The sequence below is a fragment of the Monodon monoceros genome, unplaced genomic scaffold, assembly GCF_005190385.1.
Source record: "Monodon monoceros isolate NGI ecotype Baffin Bay Population unplaced genomic scaffold, NGI_Narwhal_1 Super_Scaffold_20, whole genome shotgun sequence".
NCBI lineage: Eukaryota > Metazoa > Chordata > Mammalia > Artiodactyla > Monodontidae > Monodon > Monodon monoceros.
In genome coordinates this window covers 99,763,427-99,785,152 of record NW_021703777.1, presented here as the reverse complement: position 1 = coordinate 99,785,152, position 21,726 = coordinate 99,763,427, and the positions used below count along the sequence as shown (strand labels likewise).

Sequence of the window (21,726 nt, the reverse complement as noted above, 5' to 3'; positions counted from 1 at the left end):
CCTGGCTTCGGGACAGAGGGTGTGATATTAGCAGGTGACAGAGAAGGCAAAACCTCTAACTTCCATTTGGTTTCTGTCCTCTTCATCGAGCAGAGGGACCTTTGGAACTTGCAGGGAACAACAGAGAAGGTGGCCAAGCCCACTGCATGGGGACAACTTTTGTGACGTCGGGGCAGAAACTTTGGTCTGGTTTTGTTCAGCAGTCTGGACCGAGCTCCCATTCTGTGCCAGGCGCTGGCTGAGCCCTGGGGACAGCAGGAGGCTCAGGTTTGGCCCTGCATGGAGGGCTGCAGGAGGGGGCAAAGACGGTGCAGACAATGAGGGGCAGCAGAGCACGATGGCTAAGAGCTCCCCACCAAACCCCACCCCAACCCATGTAGCCTCACTTTTCTGCCCCGGTTCCCTCATCTGTAAAATGGGGAGGATGATACCCCCCAACCATCACATAGGGTTGTATGAGAATCAGTGAGTTTGTACATATAAAATGCTTAGAGAAACCTGTGGCATTTAGTAAGAGAAATACACTATTATCATTCACTAAATGATTCAGTGTTATGATGTGCAGGGGATGGGTGGATAGGCAGAAGGGTAGCCTGGGGCAAGGGTTTGGGGGTTTAGGGAGAGGTCCCAGAGGAGGACCTTCTGCTTTTGCTGGAGTCTGGAAGTGAGTCCAGAGATGTCAGCAAGATCTGAGTTAGCTGGAACCCTATCTGCAGGCTTCAGATCTTGGTTTTGTGCAGTGGGTAGTGGGGAGCCATTGAAGGTTTTGAACAAAGGGAATGATATGATCATACTTGTATTTCAGAATGATCACTCCATCTGCAGGGTGGGACCTGGTTTTCAGAGGAGTAAAACAGGAGGCTGAGAGGTCAGTTAGGAATTAAGTGGACTTAGGGAGAATATGTAGGGTCTCAGGAAGCTACCCTGAATTTTAAAAATGATAAAGAATACACAGAATATAGAGAACTGAGCATAACAGCAACTCCCAGCAAAATTCTGGAGCAGATCAAGATGCAGGGAGTTTTGAGCAATTCCCTCAGGAAAGGGAGCCGTGATCCAGCCTGGGGTCACCGTGAGAGAGTCTTGCCTAACTGCATGCATTATCATGCACGTTTGGGGTTTTGGGATGGGATTTCTGCTCTAGTAGAAAATGTAAACCTGATGTCAGGATTTCAACCTCATGATGTAGCTGCCCAAAAAGCCGATGCTGGTCAGACATTGATTGGAAAGGAGGTCAGGCTGCACGTGGAGTGTCACGTCCCCCTTTGAGCATCACATGGATGCCTGCAGGAGGGCGGCCCCAGGAGGAGCGAAAGGATGTCCAGTCCAGGAGAGAGAGGATGTGGAGATGGTGGGGTGGAAAATGCTGCAGGCCCACCCCCTTCAGCTCCAGGTCAGCAAACGAGAGTCACTTCTTCAGGGAAGCCTTTCCCGATGCCTTCAGACCAGGTGTGGCTTCCGGGTTGTATGTTCTCATAACACCCTGTTTTCTTCCTAGCACTTCTCAAGCAGGAGATTGTGTCATTCAGTTTGTTTGTTGATCTGACCAGATGGTGAGCTCTTGAAGGCAAAGACCCTGTCTGAATGTAATTACCATTATAACCTGAGCTCCTGGCACAGTGCCTAACATGTAACAAGGGCCAGTTGATATTTACTGAATCATCAAATGGGTGAATGCATGGATGAATGGATGAAGGAATGAGTGAACCACGGCAGAATCTCCAGGGAAGGGGATGGCAGTTCTGGGAGGCTGACTGCAGTTCACTGTGGGGAAGAGCATTGTAATCTAAGCACCAGCTGGCGATGGAAGGGTGAGCCTCCCAGCCCTGGGCATGCCCAGGTGGAGACCAGATGGCCGCTGGTCATGATGCACTGGGAAGCATCCTTGCATGAGATGGGAGATGTAAACTAACTTTGTGGAACCTTCCACCTCTAAGAGCTTATGGTTCAAGATTCTAGACTCCTAGAAAGGATCTGGGAGCCTAACACAGAGGAGGAGTCTCCCCTCTGCCAACACTAGACATTTTAGGATTATTCTCAAGGAATGTGGCTGGGGAGCTTTCTCATTGGTTCTAATTCATTAAGTGTTTCTTTGTGGTTGAGTGATGATGACAACATCCCGTTTATAGAATTTTCTATTTGTGGGGCACTGTTCTAGGTGCTTTTCATGTTATGAATCATTTAATCCCCTCTACATCCCTAGGAGATAGTCAATCTTATTATCCACATTTTACAGATGAGGAAACTGAGGCACAGAGAGGTTAAGTAATTGCTCAAGGTCATCAACTGTAATAAGTGGTAGAAAAAGGATTTGAAGCCAGGCAGTCAGTACCTACCTCTATACTCTGTGTACTGTGTTTTGATAGCATAATTGATTTTTATCAATATGCAAGGTGGTATTATAAAACCAAGTTTATCAATTGTGTGATTCAATTCTTCTGTGTCATATCTTATGTCTACTAGATCTGTCTAGTTCTGAAATCTTCCACTCTTTTTTTTTAAAGTAGCAGTTAAATATACAAAACAAAAATGATTTTATATGGGCTATTTGATTATTATGTCTTCCTCATACATTATGGGTTTTTTTTTCATGTGTAGTGATAAGGGTGGAAGGATTCTTTATCCTATTTATTACATTGAACCCTAAATCCCAAGTGGTCTGATATTAATATTGCTGTTCCTTCTTTCTATTCGTTTGCATTGCTACTTCCTCTTTGCCCACCCCTCTATTTTCCACTATTATCACTTAGTTAAAAGTGTGTTTCGTAAAAAGAACATATAGCTAGGTTTTGTTTTTAATTCAATATTCCCATCCCTTAATTAATGCGAGACTTGGATCATTCTAATTGTAATGATTTATATCCCAGACTTTATTATTTCTATTTTTCTTTATGTTGATTATAATGATTTATTTTACATTTTGTTGCCTCATGTGCCTTTTCCACGTTTGCTTTTTGGAGCACTTTGAACATTTTATTGTGTTTTTCTATTCCATTAATGGCTAGATTCCCTTTTCTCATTCTCATAACCAGATACATATTACTCCATTCTTACCTGAAAACAAAATATGCAACATTTCCCCCAGCAAGACACATTGCTTCCCACTCCAAGATCCTCCCACCCACTCTCTATTCCAGTGAGACAAGACCTTTAGAGTATACATTTGTTTCCCTCTTTTCCCCTAGTACCCATCTTTTTACCATGATAACTTTGAGAGGTTTTTCATCCCTGCTCCCTACTCAGTCATCCCCAATTTTATTCTGTATCACAAGTCTTTATATAGCATGTAAATGACACATTTCCAGACAGTTTATCTTCATCCATTCGGATTTAACCTCTCTTATCTTGCTTTCTTTTCTATTAATCTGTTTATCTACTGGACTATTCACCCATTCACTCATTCATCCATCCATCATCTATCCATCCATCCATCCATCATCCATCCATCCATCCATCATCCATCCATCCATCATCCTTCCATCTTTTCATCCATCCATCATACGTTCATTTACACCCTCCCTCCCTTCCTTCTCTCCTTCCTTCCATTATATGTCCATCTACCTCTTCATTCTGTTGCAAAGTTTGTTGCTCACTATCGTTGCCTCTCCTCTTCGTCTTCTCTCATTGAGAGGACTCTCTCCTAATTCACTGGTTGTTTGGTTAAAGCCCTTTTTCAGGTGAGTTATGTGGATGATATTTTTCTCCCTGTCCTTTTTTTGTCTGTTCAACTGTCCTTTTTTGTCTGTTCAACTGTCACCTTCTCAGAGAATCCTTTTCTGACCACCACCGTCAACCTCAGTCCTCTTCCCTGCTTTACTTTCCTTCATGCACTTAGCACTTCCTGACATTTCTTCTATGTTTATTATTTATTTATTTTTCTGCTTCCCCACTCAATGTTAAACTCATCAAGGACAGGTACTTTATTTTACTGACATTTTAATATCCCAAGGACCTGGATCATAGTTGAAAAACAAATAATTGTCAAACAATTATATTTGGCATACCTTCATATATCTTTCTGTCTTTTGCCCTGACAAGTGGGTGCCATCTTGGCTGGGAATAGGGTTCTTGAGATGCAGTCCTTTCCTCGCAGTGGACTCTAGCTACTCTTCCACTGGCTTCTGGTTTCCCACGATGCGGATGAGAAGTCTGGGGCCAGCTCATCGCTCTATATTTTGTGTACTCCACAATTTATGCAATACTATATGTGTGTATTTTTGTTTCTCCAGCAATCTTACTTGTTTACCTTTGAGCCCCTGGCAAAATGCCTCATGCATAGTATGAGTCCCTAAAATATTTGTTGTACAGATAAATGGATGGAAGGATGGATGAAGGAAGGAAGGGCTTTAAGAGCGTGAGAAGGCACGTGATGTGTTTGTTACAGCTCTTGAAATGTCAGTGGCAAAGATCAGTGGTTCTCAAGGTGGGGTCCCAGATCACCAGCATCACCCCACCTGTGAACTTGTTAGAGATGCAAATTTGGGGGCCCCACCCCAGATCTATTGAATCAGAAACTCTGGGGGTGCGGCCCAGCACACTCTGTGTTTTAACAAGCCCTCCAGGTGATTCTGTTGCAGTTTGTGAGCCACTGCTGTGGACCAATCTCATTTTATAGATGGGAAAACCGAGGCCGGGAGCATGGAAGTGACCTGTCTGAACTCCCATGTTCCATTGGTGGCACAGCCAGGTTCCCAGAGTTACAGCCTGTGCCCTTGCCACCCAACCAGGCTGCCTCACCTCATCTTGCTATTTCTCTTTGTAATCAAAACGAACCATGCATTTATCAAACCATTTCAAAGCCCTGGGATTGATTCTCCACTCCTACAAAGTTTCTGATTTCACTGGGGCATTTCCAGGATTTAAGAAAATGTGACTTAGAGTTGTTTCTATAATGCTTTGAGCAATGGAAAGGAGCCAGGCGATTGCATTACTCTTCACTGGAGGCTTCTTAGGCCAGAGCTGTAATATTATAGCTCCCTGTTATGGCTCATGCCCTTCTCTCTTCTCGTGCCATAATTCATGTCAAACACGATCCAGTTTCCTCTGTTCGTGGGAGAGAATGTATGAATGGTGGTTAATGTTGGCCCAGAAGGGGGATTAGGGACTGTAACATCGATCAAGTCCCCACCATCATTATGGTTTTCTTGCTATTTTTTTTCATTTGGTTACGAGTTTCTTTTTAATGTATTTTGCATATTCCTTCCCAGTCTTATTCATATGCATATTTCTTGTTTGTTTAATTTGTTGTCAACTATGCTGGATGTACCATCAGAGAACTTGCCTTTCTTCACTTCACTAGCACAGCCCTTTTCATGCCACTGCTCTAGACCCCTCCCTATCATTTTGAAAAAATAAACTTTCTATTTTACAGACGAATTGCAAAGATAGTACAGAAAGTTCCTGTATACCGTATACCCCTTACTTTTATTATTTAGAGCAGGAATTTAGGATCAGAGAACTGAGATTTTTGAGCAGAACAGTGACACTCTTAGATGGATCATTTTGGGGGAAAACTTCTAGAGGACTTGTGTTGTTTTGGCCAAACTTTGTTGAATGTACGTCCCTTATCAGACCCTGGAATATGCATGAGGTCGGTCCAGTGATAAACAAGACATAATACTGTCTCCTACTTTCAGCTTGTGAGGCCAATAGTAGAATTTGCTTTATATATATTTAAAACTTTTAAAATTGTGATAAAATAGACATAACGTACAATTTACCAACTTAATCATTTAAGTGTACAGTTCAGTGGTGTTAAGTACATTCATATTGTGAATTCATTACAATTGTAATGTCCAACACTCTTTCATCCTGTAAAATGAAAAGTCTGTATCATTAAATAACCCCCCATTTCCCAGCCCCTGGTAGCCACCATGTTGCTTTTTCCCCCTATGAACTGAACTATTCTAAGGCATCTCCTAGGAGCACAGTCATGCAGCATCTGTCCTTTTGTGACTGGCTTGTTTCACTTGGCATAATGTCCTCAAGGTTCAGCCACGGTGTAGCAGGGGTCAGAATGCCTTTCCTTTTTAAAACGGAATCATATTCCATTGCACAGATATGCCACACTTTTTTTTTAAAAAAAAACAGGGCAATTAAAAAATAAATTTATTTATTTATTAAATATTTATTTATTTATTTTTGGCTGTATTGGGTCTTCGTTGCTGCGCGTGGGCTTTCTCTAGTTGCGGCGAGCAGGGGCTACCCTTTGTTGCAGTGCGCGGGCTTCTCATTGCGGTGGCTTCTGTTGTTGCAGAGCATGGGCTCTAGGTGTACGGGCTTCAGTAGTTGTGGCACAAGGGTTCAGTAGTTGTGGTTCACGAACTTTGTTGCTCCGCGGCATGTGGGATCTTCCCTGACCAGGGCTTGAACCTTGTCCCCTGCATTGGCAGGTGGATTCTCAACCACTGCACCACCAGGGAAGTCCCTGCCAAGCTTTATCTGTTCATCCATTGATGGACACTTGGGTTGCTTTCACCTTTAGGCTATTGTGAATAATGCTGCCATGAACATGGGTGTATATGCTTTTGTACCTGCTTTTGATCCTCTTGGGTATGTTGCTGGACCATGTGGAGTTACTGTTTTTAAAATTTTGAGAAACTGCCATACTGTTTTCCATAGTGGCTACACCATTTTACATTCCATCAACAGTGTATAAGGGTTCCAATTTCTCCACATCTTTGCCAGCATTTGTTATTATTTTACTTCTCTCCCCACGCCTTCTCTCCCTCCCTCCCTCTCTCCCTCCCTTCCTTCCTTCCTTTCCCGCCTCACCTCGCTCCCCTCCCCCCTCCTTCCCCCCTCCCCCCACCCCTTTTCTTTCTCTTTTTTGGGTAGTAGCCATGCTAATGCACATGAAGTGGTATTTCTTTTCTTTTTTTTTTGGCCATGGCATACAGCATGTGGGATCTTAGTTCCCTGACCAGGGATCGAACCACACCCCCTGAAGTGGAAGCATGGAGTCTTAACCACTGGACCACCGGGGAAGTCCCTGAGGTGGTATTTCATAGTGATTTTCATTTTCATTTCCCTAATGATTAGTGATGTTGAGCATCTTTTCATGTATTAATTATCCATTTACATATGTTCTTTGGAGAAATGTCTAGTCAAATCCTTTGTTTATTTTTTTTTTTTTTATTAATGGTTAAATTGTAGTTCTGTATAGAGTCTGGACCCTCACACCTTATCAGAGATACGATTTGTGAACATTTTCTCCATTCTGTGGGTTGACAGTGTCCTCTGATGCATAATTTCTTTTTCATTTTGATGTAGCCCAAGTTACCTATTTCTTACTTTTGTGGCTTGTGCTTTTGGTGTCATATCCAATAAGTCACTGCCAAATCCAACATGATAAAGATTTCCCCCTATGTTTTCGTCTAAGATTTTTATAGATTTAGGTTTTACATTTAAGTCTTTGATTCATTTTGAGGTAATTTTTGATATACTGTAAGGTAAGCATCCAGCTTCATTCTTCTGCATGTTGATACCCAGTTTCCTAGCACTAGTTGTTGAAACAAATGTACTTTCCCCATCGAATTGTCTTGGCACTCTTGTCAAAAATCATTTGACCATTTATGTGAAGGTTTAATATAATTTATTTTGAAATGATATTAGTGCATATTAACACTTATATGTGTGTATTTCTACCCATCCCCCTCCCCCAATTTAGGTAGTATCACGTTGTTTGCAGTTATTACCATCATCCTGGGATGCCTGAAAATTGGGTACTTCGTTGGATTTTCTGAATGTTTATCAGCCACAGAAGGAGTTTTCCCTGTTACCCATGCGGTACATACTCTGTTGCAGGTAAACCACACGACGCTTGTTGCTTGTTCCTTGTTGCCTGGATTCCTGTTAAGTGTATCCCAGGGTATATAAAACGGTCCTTAAGCTGCCTGCACTGTAAAGTGGGACTGTGTCCTCTTGGCCATTTTTGTGGGAATCATGAGTGGCAGAACTTACACTGATGAAGAATCAGGAAACTCTGCCAAGTCAGAGGCCACCAGAAAAGGCTCTGGGGAATTTTATTTAACAGTTTTATTGAGATATAATTCACATACTATACAATTCACTGATTTAAAGTGTACATTTCAGTGGTTTAGTATATTCATAGGGTTGTGCTACCATTACCACAGTCCATTTTAGAGCATTTTCATCACCACCAAAAGAAACTTTGTGCCATTACAGTCCCTCCTCTGAGTCACTGAGACCTTTTCTTTGTTCATTTGTTCTTTGCTTACTTGTGGATTAAATTCTTTAGAAATGAATGAGGGGTTCATTCTCAGCCTTGGTCAACTTGGTGTGGGTAAGAAATAAGGATTTGATATATAATTTGAACCTATAGCTTAGAATCAGAAAAATCTCATGTTTGAAAAAAACCTTAGATGGATCTCCAGTGTAGCTTCCATCCTTGGCAGAAATCCCTGGAAATGGCTATCAGAGTTGAGATAACAGTAAAAGTAATAAGTAGTATGTCTATAGGACTTTTGCAAGGTACTTTTCATTTTCACTTCGTGTAATGCTTTCAACAACTCCACGAGAACAACTGTTGGATTGTCACACTAAGGAAGGAGAGGGGACAAATGACTTGCCCTAAGTCACAGCCAAGACGCCATGATTCTTTTTTTTAAATTGAAGTATGGTTGATTTACAACGTTGTGTTAATTTCTGCTGTACCGCAAAGTGATTCAGTTATACATATATATATATTCTTTATATATATATATACACACATTCTTTTACAGACATATTGAATACATTCTTTATATATATATATATATACACACACAATCTTATGCATATATATATATATATATATATATATATATATATATATATATATTACATTGTCTGTGGTTCTTCTCCACAGAAGTCACCCAGAAAGACCATGAACTTGGTCCAGGCATACTGTCATTGCTCAAAATATTTCTGCATTCCCGATTTAGGAACATCCTTCAGGACCAATTTCTCACCTCCGAATGCCAAGGATGCCATTTTTAATCTCAGTCTTTTATCAGAAAGTGGTCTCCACTCTGCACCCAGGTGACTGCCAGTCAGCTCTTGGTGACCTTACGGTGTTTCTTGAGATCAAACACACTCTCACAAGTGAAACTCTGTGAGAGACGAGCCTGGTAGCAGTTTGCCTCTGCGGGAGGAACAGGGTGGCAACATCGGTGGAACAGGGTGGCAGCTTCCAGGGAGACTTGTTTGAATGGGTCGCCTTGCGTTTTGAGGGTTGTTAAGGGCTGAACTGTGTCCCCTGCATTCAGATGTTGAAGTCCTAACCTCCAGGACCTCACAATGTGACTGTGTGCAGATAGGGTCTTGACGGCAGTAATTAAGGCTAAATAAGGTCATGAGGGTGGGCCCTAATCCAATAGGACTGGCACCTTTCTGAGAAGAGGAGGGAAGGACACAGACACACAGTGTGAGGATGCTGAAGGGAGGTGGCCATCTGCAGGGCAAGGAGAGGGGCCTCAGGAGGAACCAACCTGCCAATACCTTGATCTCGGACTTACGGCTTCTAGAACTATGGGAAAATTAATTTTGGTTGTTTTAAGCCATCCAGTCTGTGGTACTTTGTTCTGGAAATGCCGGTAAAGGAATACAAGAGTTAACTGGTTATTTATTCCAGGGGCGTCCAATCCCATGATGACAGTCTTATAGTGATGCCAGTGACAACATGGAAAGCCTTAGGGGACCAGAAAGAACTTCCTTCCTCCCTCCCTCCCCCGTTCCCCCCTTCCTCCCCTTCTTTCCTCCCTCCCTCCCTTCCTTCCTCCTCCCTCCCTTCCTTCCTCCTTCCTCCCACCCCTTCCTCCCTCCTTCCACTCTGCTCTCTCTCTCTCTCCCTCCCTGCCTTCCTTCCACACGGGGCAAAACCCTGTGTTCAGTACTGTGAGTCCAGGGTTGAAAAGCCGTGGTCTGTGCCCCATGGAGGTGTCAGAGCGGGAGACAATCACCAAAACAGACTCTGTCCTCGCTGTCAATGCTTTGACATAATCGCCTAGAGGGGGTGCCAGGAAGGGCCTCTCACTAGCTTTGGGGTGCGGGGTGGTTGTCAAGGAGAGAGGGGTGTGGTGTGTCAGACACCATTACAAAGGACATCTGGGGCTGTGAAGTCTCTCCACCAGATGGGGGGAAGATGTGTGGCCCGCGGGGGAAGGTGAGCAGGGGTGACGGGCCCGGACTGGAGCCATGGTTTAGTGTAGGGCTTATAAGCATGCACTCTGGTCAGACTACCTGGCTTTGGCTCACACCAGCAGTGTGACCTCGGGCAAATGTGTTAACCTCTCTAGGCCTCATGGGTCTCATCTGTAAAAATGCCTCCTTCACGGGGTCGTTGTGAGGATTAAGGTGCTGTGTGTAGAGCACTTTGCAGTGAGCGCTTGGTCAAGGCTGACAACCACTTAGCAGCTTTGACTTTACCTTGAGGGCAGTGGGGAGCCATTGAAGGTTCTCGGCAGAGGAAGGACCTGGACAGAAGTGAGTTTTTCAAAAACCGTTACTTGGTGGGTTGGGGATCTCTTTCTTCCTCATTTAAGGCATTTGGTCAGTAAGTCAATTAATCAATCTTTCTATACCTATTGGACACTTACTACGTGCATTTGCGACGTTAGATGATGGGAGAATACAAAACATTACTTTCTAAAACATACTATTTATTTTTAAATTGTGGTAGAGTACACATACCATGACATTTGCCACCTTAGCCATTTTTATGTGTATGGTTCAGCAGTGTTAAGTATCTTCACATTGCTGTGCAACCAATCAGCAGAACTCTTTCATCTTGCAAAGGAAGTTCTGTCCTCTTTAAACACTAACTCCTGATTCCCACCACCCCTAGCCCCTGGCAACTGCCATTCAACTTTGCATCTCTATGAATTTGAGTATTTTCTGTCTCTTTGAATCAGACAAGTGGAATCCTACAGGATCTGTCCTTCTGTGACTGGCTTACTTCACTTAGCATAATGTCCTCAAGGTTCATCCATGTCGTAACGTGTCAGAATTTTCTTCCTTGTTAAGGCTGAATACTATTCCGTTGTGTGGATGGACCACGTGTTGTGTGGACACTTGGGTTACTTCCATCTCTTGACCATTGTGAATAATGCTGCTGTGGATATGGGTGTACAAATATCTTTTTGAGACCCTGCTTTCAGTTCTTTTGGATTTGTACCCAGAAGTGGGATTGCTGGGTTGTATGGTAATTTAAAAAATATTTATTTAAAAAATATAGTATAACATTACTGAAAAAATTGAAAAAGAGACTAAAAATGTGTCTGTAAGCCCATTAACTGAAATATTTGTGGCTGTTTTTATGTGTTCCCTCCATTCTTTGTACTCAAGTGTACATTCTTGGCAAAGTTCTACATGTAAGGTGCAGAATTTACTGTTTTGAGTGTTTCACTTAAAAAATCATAAACATTTTTGTGTTGCTATGTAGTCTTTATCAAGAATCAGTTAAGTGGTCTTCTAACTTAGAATTCATAGATAAAAGCTAATTTACTTCAGTGTTTCCCTGTTGTTGGGTTGAATGTCCTCTTTACCAGGAGTCACTACTGTCTGTTTTTTAAATTGTTAGATGTTTCGAGAATCATGCCTGAAAGTGTTTTCCAGAGCAGGATAGTAAATCTTAGGTGAAATGATGTGGAAGAGAGAGTATGTGTAAGTGTAATTTCTTGTGTGTTGTTTGATTTTCTTTTTTATGACACTTAATTGAAAATGAAGGCTAAATGAGACAAATTTATAAAGTGCCCAGCTGTGTTTGGCACGTAGTAGGTGCTCAACATGTGTTTGTGTCTAAATAAGGCCCCAAATGCTTTTAGAGCTCAGAAAGTGCCTGGGACAGAGGAGGTGCTCATTCAATGTCCACACATAAGTGAGTTGAGAGCAGAGAGATTTTACTGAAAAGGTATCTGCTCCAGGCACTGTTCTAAGTAGTTGACATGGATTGTCCTATTTCACTGCTCACAACACCCTCCAAGGTAGGTTCCACTATCATACCCATTTCATAGATGGGAAAACAAACCTGCCCAAGGCCGAGAGAGTCAGGATTTGCACACGGGTCCGATACAGCCCCCATCCTGAGTTGCTTCTAGTGACTGCGTGGCCAGGGGCCTGGGCAGCGTATATAACAGAGTGAAATAAAAGACCAGCTTGAATTAATTCTGTTCCTCATTTAAAGCACTCAGAATCTGGTTTCCGGCCGCTGACGTAGTAACAGTTCAGTGAATATTTCTCGAAGGAAGCCTGATAAGGATGACATAAACACGTGAACAGGGGTTATGGTAGGCAGGCTGCCACTCCCCAAGCCCCGCCCCATGGCAGACTCGTCACTATTTCCTCCTAAACCTGGAGGCCTCCATCTGGTTCTCACGGCAGTGTCCCTGCAGCACTGTTCCCCCCAACACCCCCAGGAATGGCACTGCCACCTGAGATGACGATAGTGACTTGCCATTTTGGGGCGGGGGAGGTCACTGCACTGACTCTCCCAAAATTTTTCACACCTTTCCCTTAGGTTTTATACCTTCTCAAGGGTGCAAATACAGTGATGGCTTTCCCATTGATGTATCTTTTTTTTCTTCCTTTATTTCCATTTAGGTGTACTTTCTTTGGGGGCACGCAAAGGATATCATCCAATCTTTCAAAACACTGGAAAGGTAAAAATCATGGGTAATTGCTTACGTGTTGAATTTAATGTTCATTTGAAACAAACAAAACTCATCACTGCCATCTTGATTGGGGTTTTTTTTGGGGGGTTTGAACTGACTTTATTATTTTGTAAATGTGAATTTTACAAAGCGCTTTACAATGAATGATCACATCTTCATGTTTGTTTGTAACGGATTTCACCTCCTGAAATGGCTCTGAGCACACTGCAAGCCCTCGGTTTCCTGGTCGCTGGCGGACGCTATGTCTTCTGAGTTATGATACGGTGTCAGCCGTGGCGAAAAAGCAACAGTCTGGACTCTGCCAAGTAGCTTGCTTGGGTTTTAAATGAGACCGAATCTCCTCTCCATCCTGACAAGCAAAGCCTTCATTTGTGGCCTGGGAAGGGGACCCTCCGCTTTGGCCTCTCTGGGACAGCTCTGGAAGTAGGGTGTTGTGGGTTGGATTTCACTTCTGCTGTCTTAGAAACTTCCCCTTTATGAGCTTCAGTTTTTCTCATCTGTAAAATGGAGATAATAGCATAGCCAACCTCTGGGGACTGGATGAAATAATTGATGTAAAGCTTGTTCCTGGCATAGAACAAGGACTCAGTAAGTGTTGGCTCTATTATTATCTCTGATCACCTCTCCCTCGAGATGATTGTGAAGATCAAGGGAGAGAATCTACAGGATAAGAGGGTGAATTACCTAAACGCATGGTATGATTATCATGTAAGAAAGCCTCTGTGCACACATACAGGGGAATCAAGGGATCACTATTTGGTTTCTAGAAAGATCCCTCATCATATAAACTGTCAGTGAGGAACAGAAAAGTCCCCCAGTACCTCTTGAAATGAAATCTGCTATTTAAGAGAGTGACTTATGTAAGACCACTGGTTGGAACTATTTTAACAGACTATTGAATTAGAAATAACTTTCACCAACCTCATTACGCAAAAAGGATCAGCTTCGACAAGGAGTGAGGCAACTATTGAGCTCCTACTGTGCACAGAGCCTGCTGCCAGGCACTGGTGGTGATATGCAGAGGTAATGGGCCGAGATATCCAGGCATCTGAGCATCATTCCAGGAATGTGCAGCCTGTGCTCTCCCCTGTGCAGCCCCAAGCAGTGGCCTTGGCAGTGATCTTTAACTCCCATCTTAACACGAGAAGCCACACCTCCTGGCAGAAGGCGCCACTGCTCTGCCTCCAGGGGAGGAGAATGGACAAATGGGGTCCAATGGATAAGTCAGGGACAAATGAAGTCCAGGCCCCGATGACCCAGCAAAGGCAGCTTTAATTGTGCCTTAGGGCAGGACAAAGACTTCCACATCCATCCTCACATTTAATCCAGGCTCTGCCAGGGTAACTATGGTAACTATTCTTCTCTGCATTAAATGCATGTGGCAGGTTAGGGGACTTAGCTGGGTCTCCAGAGTGCAAGTGGCCAGCTGGGGATTCCCATCCAGTTTCTCCCATTTTGTGTGCTGGACCAGGTCACCTGGTCCTCCTTCCATCAGTGAGCCTGGGCTCCACTCGCAGCTTGAGGACAACACTTGTTGATTTTGTTCTGGGGCATGGGTTTCACTTCATCTATTCCATAGACATTCTTTAAAAAATGTCACTTTTCTTTTTTCCTGATAAAACTTGTAAGGGTACAGTGTAATTAAAAATCATCATAATGCCACTGTTATGGACTGAATGTTTGTGTCCCCCCCCAAATGCATATGTTGAAGCCCTAACCCCCAATGTGATGGTATTAGGTGGTGCCTTTGGGAAGTAGTTAGGTCAGGAGGGTCATTAGGTTCCACTAATTCTCCATGATGGGATTAGTGTTCTTAGAGGAAGAGACACCAGATCTCCCCCTTCCTCGACCCCTGCACCGAGAGCACCCAGAGGAAAGGCCACGTGAAGACACAGTGACAGGCAGCCATCTGCAAGCCAAGAAGAGAGGCATCACCAGAGACCAACTCTGCTGACACCTTGCTCTTGGACTTTGAGCCTCTAGAACTGTGAGAAATAAATATCTGTTGTTTTGTTATAGCAACCACAGCTAAGACAGCCGCTACCCAGAGGTCACTACTATTCACACTTTGGTCTGTTTTCTTCCAGTCTTTTTTCGGTGAATAGATATATATATTTTTTTCTTTTTTCCTTTTTACAATTGTGGTCCTGGTGAGGCTCTCTTCCTGACTTTCAGGTGCTGCCTTCTTGCCATGTCCTCACATGGCCTTTTCTCTGGGCAGGGAGAGAGAGACCTCTCTGGTGTCTCTTCCTCTTCTTATAAGGACACAAGTCCTATTGGATCAGGGCCCCACCCTTATGACCTCATTTAACCTTAATTACCTCCTTATACCCCATCTCCAAGTACAGTCACATTGGGGGTTAGGGCTTCAACATATACATTTTGAGGGGCCACAATCCAGTCCATAACACATCTTGTTGGACATCGAATTTTTCTGAAAGTTTTTGTTGTTATTATAAATAGTACTGTGATGAACATCTTTGGCTAAAAATATTTTTGAACATCTCTGATTCTTTTCTTTTTTTAAATTATTTTATTGCAGTATAGTTGATTTACAATGTTGTGTTAATTTCTGCTGTCTAGGAAAGTGATTCAGTTGTGTATATTCCTTTTCCATTACAATTTATTGCAGGATATTGAACATAGTTCCCTGTGCTATACAGTAGGACCTTGTTGTTTATCCTCTGGTTATTTTCTTGAGTTAAATTCCTAGAAGTAGGATTGTGGGGATAAAGGGTGAGATGTTTTCAACAAATGTATATTGGGTAGTTTGACCTACTGGGAACTCCTGGCTGAATGAAATGGGCTTTCCCATTCATAAAGCATTTTCTTTTACATGTGTTACTTATGAGACCCTCTCACAGTAGCCCTGTCAGGGACAGTAGGTATGATCATGATCCCACTTTGAGATGAGGAAACTGAGAAATGAAGTAAATGTCCAAGGTCAGGCAGCTCGCCTGTGCATAGCTGGGTGGGATCTGAATGCTGACTTTAAATCTACTGCTATTTCCATGGAATTGCAGTGGCTGCAGTGGCCAGCAGGGTTTGCTGGGTGAAATCTTTCTCTTTGATTAGTTGACATCACAGTATATTAGATATATTGGGATTAACAAAATATCATTAAAATTATTTTCACCTGTTCCTTTTTACTATTCTTTAAATGTGGCTACTAAGAAATTAAAAATTACATATGTGGCTCACATCAGTGTCTTGCATTATCTTTTGGGGGAAAATGCTGTTCTAGCCATGTACGCAGACATTTCCCACCAGGATTTTTCATTTGAGGGAATCCTATAGGACTGGGGCCTAGTCCTGCCTTGGCCTTGCTTGTTGAGCAATTGGAGACAAGTCTCTCCCTGTCTCTGGGCCTCTTTCCTAAACTGGATAGTGAGTGGTTTGAACTAGATATGCTTATAACTTGATTTAGCCTGTTGTTGTTTTTTTTTTAAATAGGGCAAAGTGTTAACCATTTTTGAGTTACCACCTTTCAGTTTTTTTTTTTTAATTTGCGTTTTCATTGCATTGGGTCTCTGTTGTTGTGCGCAGGCTTTCTCTAGTTGTGGTGAGTGGGGTCTACTCTTCGTTGTGGTGCATGGGCTTCTCATCACGGTGGCTTCTATTGTTGCGGAGCACGGGCTCTAGGTGCATGGGCTTCAGTAGTTGTGGCACGCGGACTCAGTAGTTGTGACTTGTGGGCTCTAGAGCGCAGGTTCAGCAGTTGTGGTGCATGGGCTTAGTTGCTCCACGGCATGTGGGATCTTCCTGGACAAGGGCTCGAACCCATGTCCCCTGCATTGGCAGGCGGATTCTTAACCACTGCGCCACCAGGGAAATCCCACCTTTTAGTTTTAGATTTAGATGTCTCTAGAAAAATTGGGAGGTTTGATAATCCAAAATGTGCATGGCAACAAAGAGCTAGAGCCAAGTTGGGGTTGTTCCCTCCAGATGGGGGGGGGTGGCTGCTCAGTTAGCTACAGTCCCCAGCACTCCCTAATGTTATCCCAGGCCTGCTTTAGCCGTTGACATTTCTTGCCATGCCCTGGAGTTTTTAAAACTTCCCTCTCCTGGACTTACCCTTTTTTCTGATCTTTCGAGCCAATATTCCACTCTCTGTGCTTTTAGTACATACAAGGACTTTTCTCCTGGTGTGAGAATTCCTCTTACTGGTTTGAGTCCTTTACTTTTCTCAAGAGTGAAGTTTCGAGGAGCAGCAGTTCTGAAAAAAGACCTGGAAACATAAATTGAGATTAGAGAATGGCTCACAGAACCCTTCTTTATTGTGGTCTGGGGTTATCGGATCCAAGTGTGAGAAAGGCAGCTTGGCATGAGGAAAGAACGCCTGCCTTTAGTTGGTAGGACAATTTCCAGATCAAATCAACAGGAGGCTGCCAGCTCGCAGGGAGCATTTGTGGCAGAACGGCCAGCAGCTGTGGGCGGCATTAGTATTACCTGCTCAGGTTCAGTGGACCTGGGATGAGACAACACCATTTGGACCAGGAAAGAGGAGAAGAAAGGGGAGCTGTGTGCATTATAAGTAAAAGAAAAGCCAGCCAGCCGGAGGCAAACAGCATTGTCTGCATTTGTCAAAGGCTCTATACAATGCCTCCCAGGTGTCCCGGGGAAGGCTGGCCACAATCTATAGCAACTGGGCAAGCATGAGGGGCAAGCAGATGGGCAAACAGCTGACTCAGACACCCGCAGGCGGCTGTTTCCTTCCCCACTTGTGCCTGGACACTGGGAAGTTGCCAAAGGAAGCTGGAGTTCAAATGAGGAAAGACTTTGCTTGCAGTTGCTCGTGGGAACCCCAGGGGGTCATCTGGGGTTAAAACTCAGAGGAGAGGCAAGGTCAGGGTTGAGGACCCAACTGTACCATTCTTCCTGTAGGGAGATTATGGACAAGGGTGCTCTTGGTTACATGGGGAGGGGGCTCACATCCTCTGGGCCTCTGCTCTCCAACTGAGAAGTGATCAGTTACACACAGGTTTCAAGGAATTCCTCTCTCAAATCACCTGTATTTGCTGCACCTGCTCCATGCAAGGCCCATTGTTAAGCACCCTGGAAGCTACCAAAGTGAATACATCTTAAACTGGCAGCCATGGGGAATCTTTGGAGGTTTTGAAACAGACAGTGACTCCATTGGAACCATATTCCCCCAGATCCCTCCTCTGTTCTCCAGAGTCCAGAGTCCACCCTCCATGTCATTTCTTTTCTTCTTCTTTAGGAGGCAGTGTGGTCAGAGGCAAGGACAGAACTCTGAGGTCAGACGAGAACAGCCTTGTCGCTTCCTAACTTTCAAACCCCCAATGCAGCTACATATTCTATTTGTAAATAATATGGCCTAATTCCTGAACCTATCCAAGACTCCAGCAGCTCAACAGTGTCGTCACAGAGCAGGATCTTTCTATGTTTCCACTCTGCCACCCTCAGTGGGTGAGGGTTTCATCCCATGCTTGTTGCTTCATGGTCACAAGATAGCTGCCAAAACTCCAGCCTTCGTGTCTGTATTGAAGCCTGGGAAAAAGGGGGAGAAGAAGTAGGCTTTTCTCATTCTGATCTCTTCCATCAAGAAAGCAAAAGCTTTTCAGTAGTGCCCAGTAGACCTCATCTCACATCCTACTGGCCACAGTGGCCATGCTTAACTTCAAGGGAGGCCAGATGGTGAGCTTCTGGTTTGTTTTGGTGTCTTTAGAAGTAAGGGGTAAGACAGAGGGCGTGGATAATGATCATTGGGTTGGCAACCCAACAGTAAAGGCGTACCCAGTTCTCCAGATTTCCAAAGTAGCCCTTTCATCTTTCCTTCATTGTTCTATTCCCTTTTGGAAGAAAGGGTTTGAGGTATGGTGGGGTAGGCTGCCCGTTTTTAGTAAATTTCCATCCCTGTATCCCTGCTTCTGAGACCCAGATTTTTATTTGTTTTGTTTTGTCCTGTAGACAATGAGTTGAGTACTGGCAGGTTCAAGATTAAGGCAGGATGCCAAGGCTGTGGTTTTGGAAGGTCCCATGGAACTGCCAGACAGGGGACCCTCAGGACCAGAGCCTGAGCTGCCAGATGAAATCACAATCACTGCTAAGAAGGAAGCTTGTGTGTGTGCCCGTGTACATGTGTGCAATGTCTCCATCTCACCTCACGGGGCTAGGAGCTTCCCAGGGCTGCTCAGGAAGTGAGTCCTTGTGTTTTTCAGGTTTGGGGTGATCCACTCAGTGTTCACCAACCTGCTTCTTTGGGCGAACAGTGTCCTGAATGAGTCAAAGCACCAACTTAACGAGCACAAGGAACGGCTCATCACCCTGGGCTTCGGGAACATAACAATAGGTGAGTGGTAAGAGTTGCCCAGCTGCCATCTTGGAACAGCTTGGAAACCTGCAGAGACCAGAATGTCCATAGATGGAGGTACGGGTTTCAAAGACCTGCAGGGTCCACCCAATTCAACATCGGCCAGACAATCCTCTGTTGTTGAAAATCTTTCAAAACCTCCTAAGTCTCTCATCCTGCTTCCATAAGTAGGGTGTGCTGAGCATAATTAAAGGTTTCTTCAGTGACTCAGGGACTTGTCAGATCCAGGGCTCATCATTTTGATCACCATTTCTCATGGTCCAGTTTGGTATGGAAATGAATGTCTTTGTTTACAACCTTGGAAGATTGGTGGTTGTTTCTGTTTGTGCTTTTAATTAAACCTCTATTACCAGTTCTTTCTACTAAAAGTATAGCTTTAAAAAATCCATAGAAGTCTAATGGTATGTTGTGGTTAATTGGTTTTCGTTCATTTGAAGTTTTATTTAACTCTACTTAGTTTATAATTTTGGCCCATCTTTATTCCCCCCTTGTTCCTATTGGAGCGCCTGTCTCATGACTCTTCATTTTCTTCCAAAATTCTTTAGCATTTGTGACCTGTTGCTTCTATATTAGAGCACTGGGGTTGAGAAGAATGTGGTGTAGAGGAAGGTGCAATGTACAGGGGACTGATGTCTCAGGTTTGGGTCTTGTTCCCATCACCTTCTAGCTGTGTGACCTTTGGAAAACATTCAACCACTCCGAGCCTCCCTTTTCTCTTTTATGAAGTGAAGGGACTTGAACCATGTACTTTCCATGAGTCCTTCCAGCTTTAATGTAATGCACATCTATCCTCTCTGTACAAACCCAGGTCAGTCCCAGAGAGCAACTTTAAACCCGTTTCCTCACCAGTGCGGTGGGGATGACAAAATTAGGGGGACACACTACATTTCTTCACCACCCCTAACAAGCAGCCTGCTCTTGGGAAGGCCATTCTCTTTGGGACCCGTCTCCTCACTGGTATCAATAACAGTAACAGCAGTGACAACAATAACAAAAAGTTTTGTTAAGCATTTTCTGAGTGGCTGGCACATTAAACTCTTGTCCCAACACTCTGAGGTAGGCAACAGTGACCTCATTATATGGGTGAAGCCATTGAGCCAGAGAGAAGTTAAGTGACTAACCCAAGATCACACAGCAGATGGACGATTGAGCTGGGATTTGAATTCCAGCAATCTGGCTCCAGAGACCTTGGTGAAGATGGGATTAGATTAATTTATAAAAAAGGACTCTGTCAGCTCTAACGTTCTGTTAATCTGAACCTTTTCTCCTGAGTATTTCCCTTGTCTTTTGCATTGTATTGTATTGTGTTACAAGTGTTGGGGAAACTCCTTTTGAATTGAAAATTGCAGTGTTCTGCAAAAGTGAGGGTAATTAATGCTACTACCAAGCTTTTTTGTCTGATTTTATAAGTAGTATCATATAAATTAAAACATATCATAAATTAAAACAATGACAAAACGTAAAGAAAAAATCCACAGTAGCACCTACCCAGAAGTGCACTTAAATGCTATTAACATCTGGTTATTTTTTGGTCTTGGTGCTATCTATTTTTTTATAGTTGAGATCATACTGTACATATTCGATCATTTTTTTTCTACAACATACAATAAGAAATAGATTTTACATTGCAACCCAAATGAACACATACCTGTATGTGTGTACACATGAAATAATAATCTTACTATCTCAGAGGCACTCAAATTTCTATTGTATTTGATTCCATTTATTCAATCCTGTTTTATTCCATTGCAATTCCATTAAAAAATATATTGGTTGCTACCCTCTAAATTGATTTCACAACTGAGTTCTGTGTTGTGGTATGCATTTAAAAATACTGGATATACAATTTGTTCTTTTTTCCCATTGTTATTGTAACAATTATTTTCTTGTATCATTAAAACACAATTATAATTTTTAATGGCTGCCTACTATTCTATTGTAAGGATGTACCAAAATTCATTTAACACTTTCTAAATTGTTACACATTGAGGTGTTTCTCTTTCTTTCTCAAAAACTCACAGCAAAATTTTACCTAATGCTTTGACTATATTTTTGACTTGTCCTTTAGAATAGATTGGAATTATAGGCCAGAGACTTTATATCATCTTTAAGGCTTTTGTTGCATATTTCATTAATTACTTACAGCTTTTCCCCTCCTTGTTATGAAATGGTCCTTTATACCATTGCCAAGTGTCTTTCAGAAGGTGGGGCCTGTCTCGTGCCACACTTGCTGGCTTCGGATATTCTCAAGAGGAAAATTTTTGCTGATAAGGGGCATTTTCCCTCACAAAGTTGTTTTTAAAAAGTAATTTAAAAATCACACAGGTCAATCATATTCATATAGAAAGTTTAGAAAATACAGCGAAGCAAAATCTAGAGGGAAACTTACATAAGGTTGTATGTCAATTATATCTCAATAGAAGTTTCTTTTACTGAAAAAAAAAAAAATTCACCTGCCATTTTTCCGCCCAGAGATAACCATTGTTAACATTTTAGTTTATGTCCTTCCAATTTTTTTCTATGTCTGTCTCCCTATCTCTCTGTCTCTGTATATATATATCACCAAGATATCTATAATTTATAAAAATGGAGCCATACTCCAGCCTCTTTGGAAGCTGCTTTTGTTCAACAGTGTCTTCTGAACGTCTTTATATGTTGATGAGTAAATTTCTAAAATACCATTTGCAATGGCTGGACAATATTCTGATGTATGGATAAGAT

At 42.9% G+C, this 21,726-nt stretch overlaps 1 protein-coding gene across 1 annotated transcript in view; it reads left to right on the top strand.

Annotated features, from left to right (window-relative positions):
- Positions 1–21,726, top strand: part of OTOP1 (otopetrin 1) — a 42,158-nt gene that overhangs the window by 4,863 nt on the left and 15,569 nt on the right. The window contains exons 2-4 of the mRNA XM_029235939.1: positions 7,670–7,806; positions 12,601–12,659; positions 18,854–18,984. Of these exons, the coding sequence (XP_029091772.1) occupies positions 7,670–7,806; positions 12,601–12,659; positions 18,854–18,984 (327 nt within the window). The remainder of the gene's footprint in view (positions 1–7,669; positions 7,807–12,600; positions 12,660–18,853; positions 18,985–21,726) is intronic.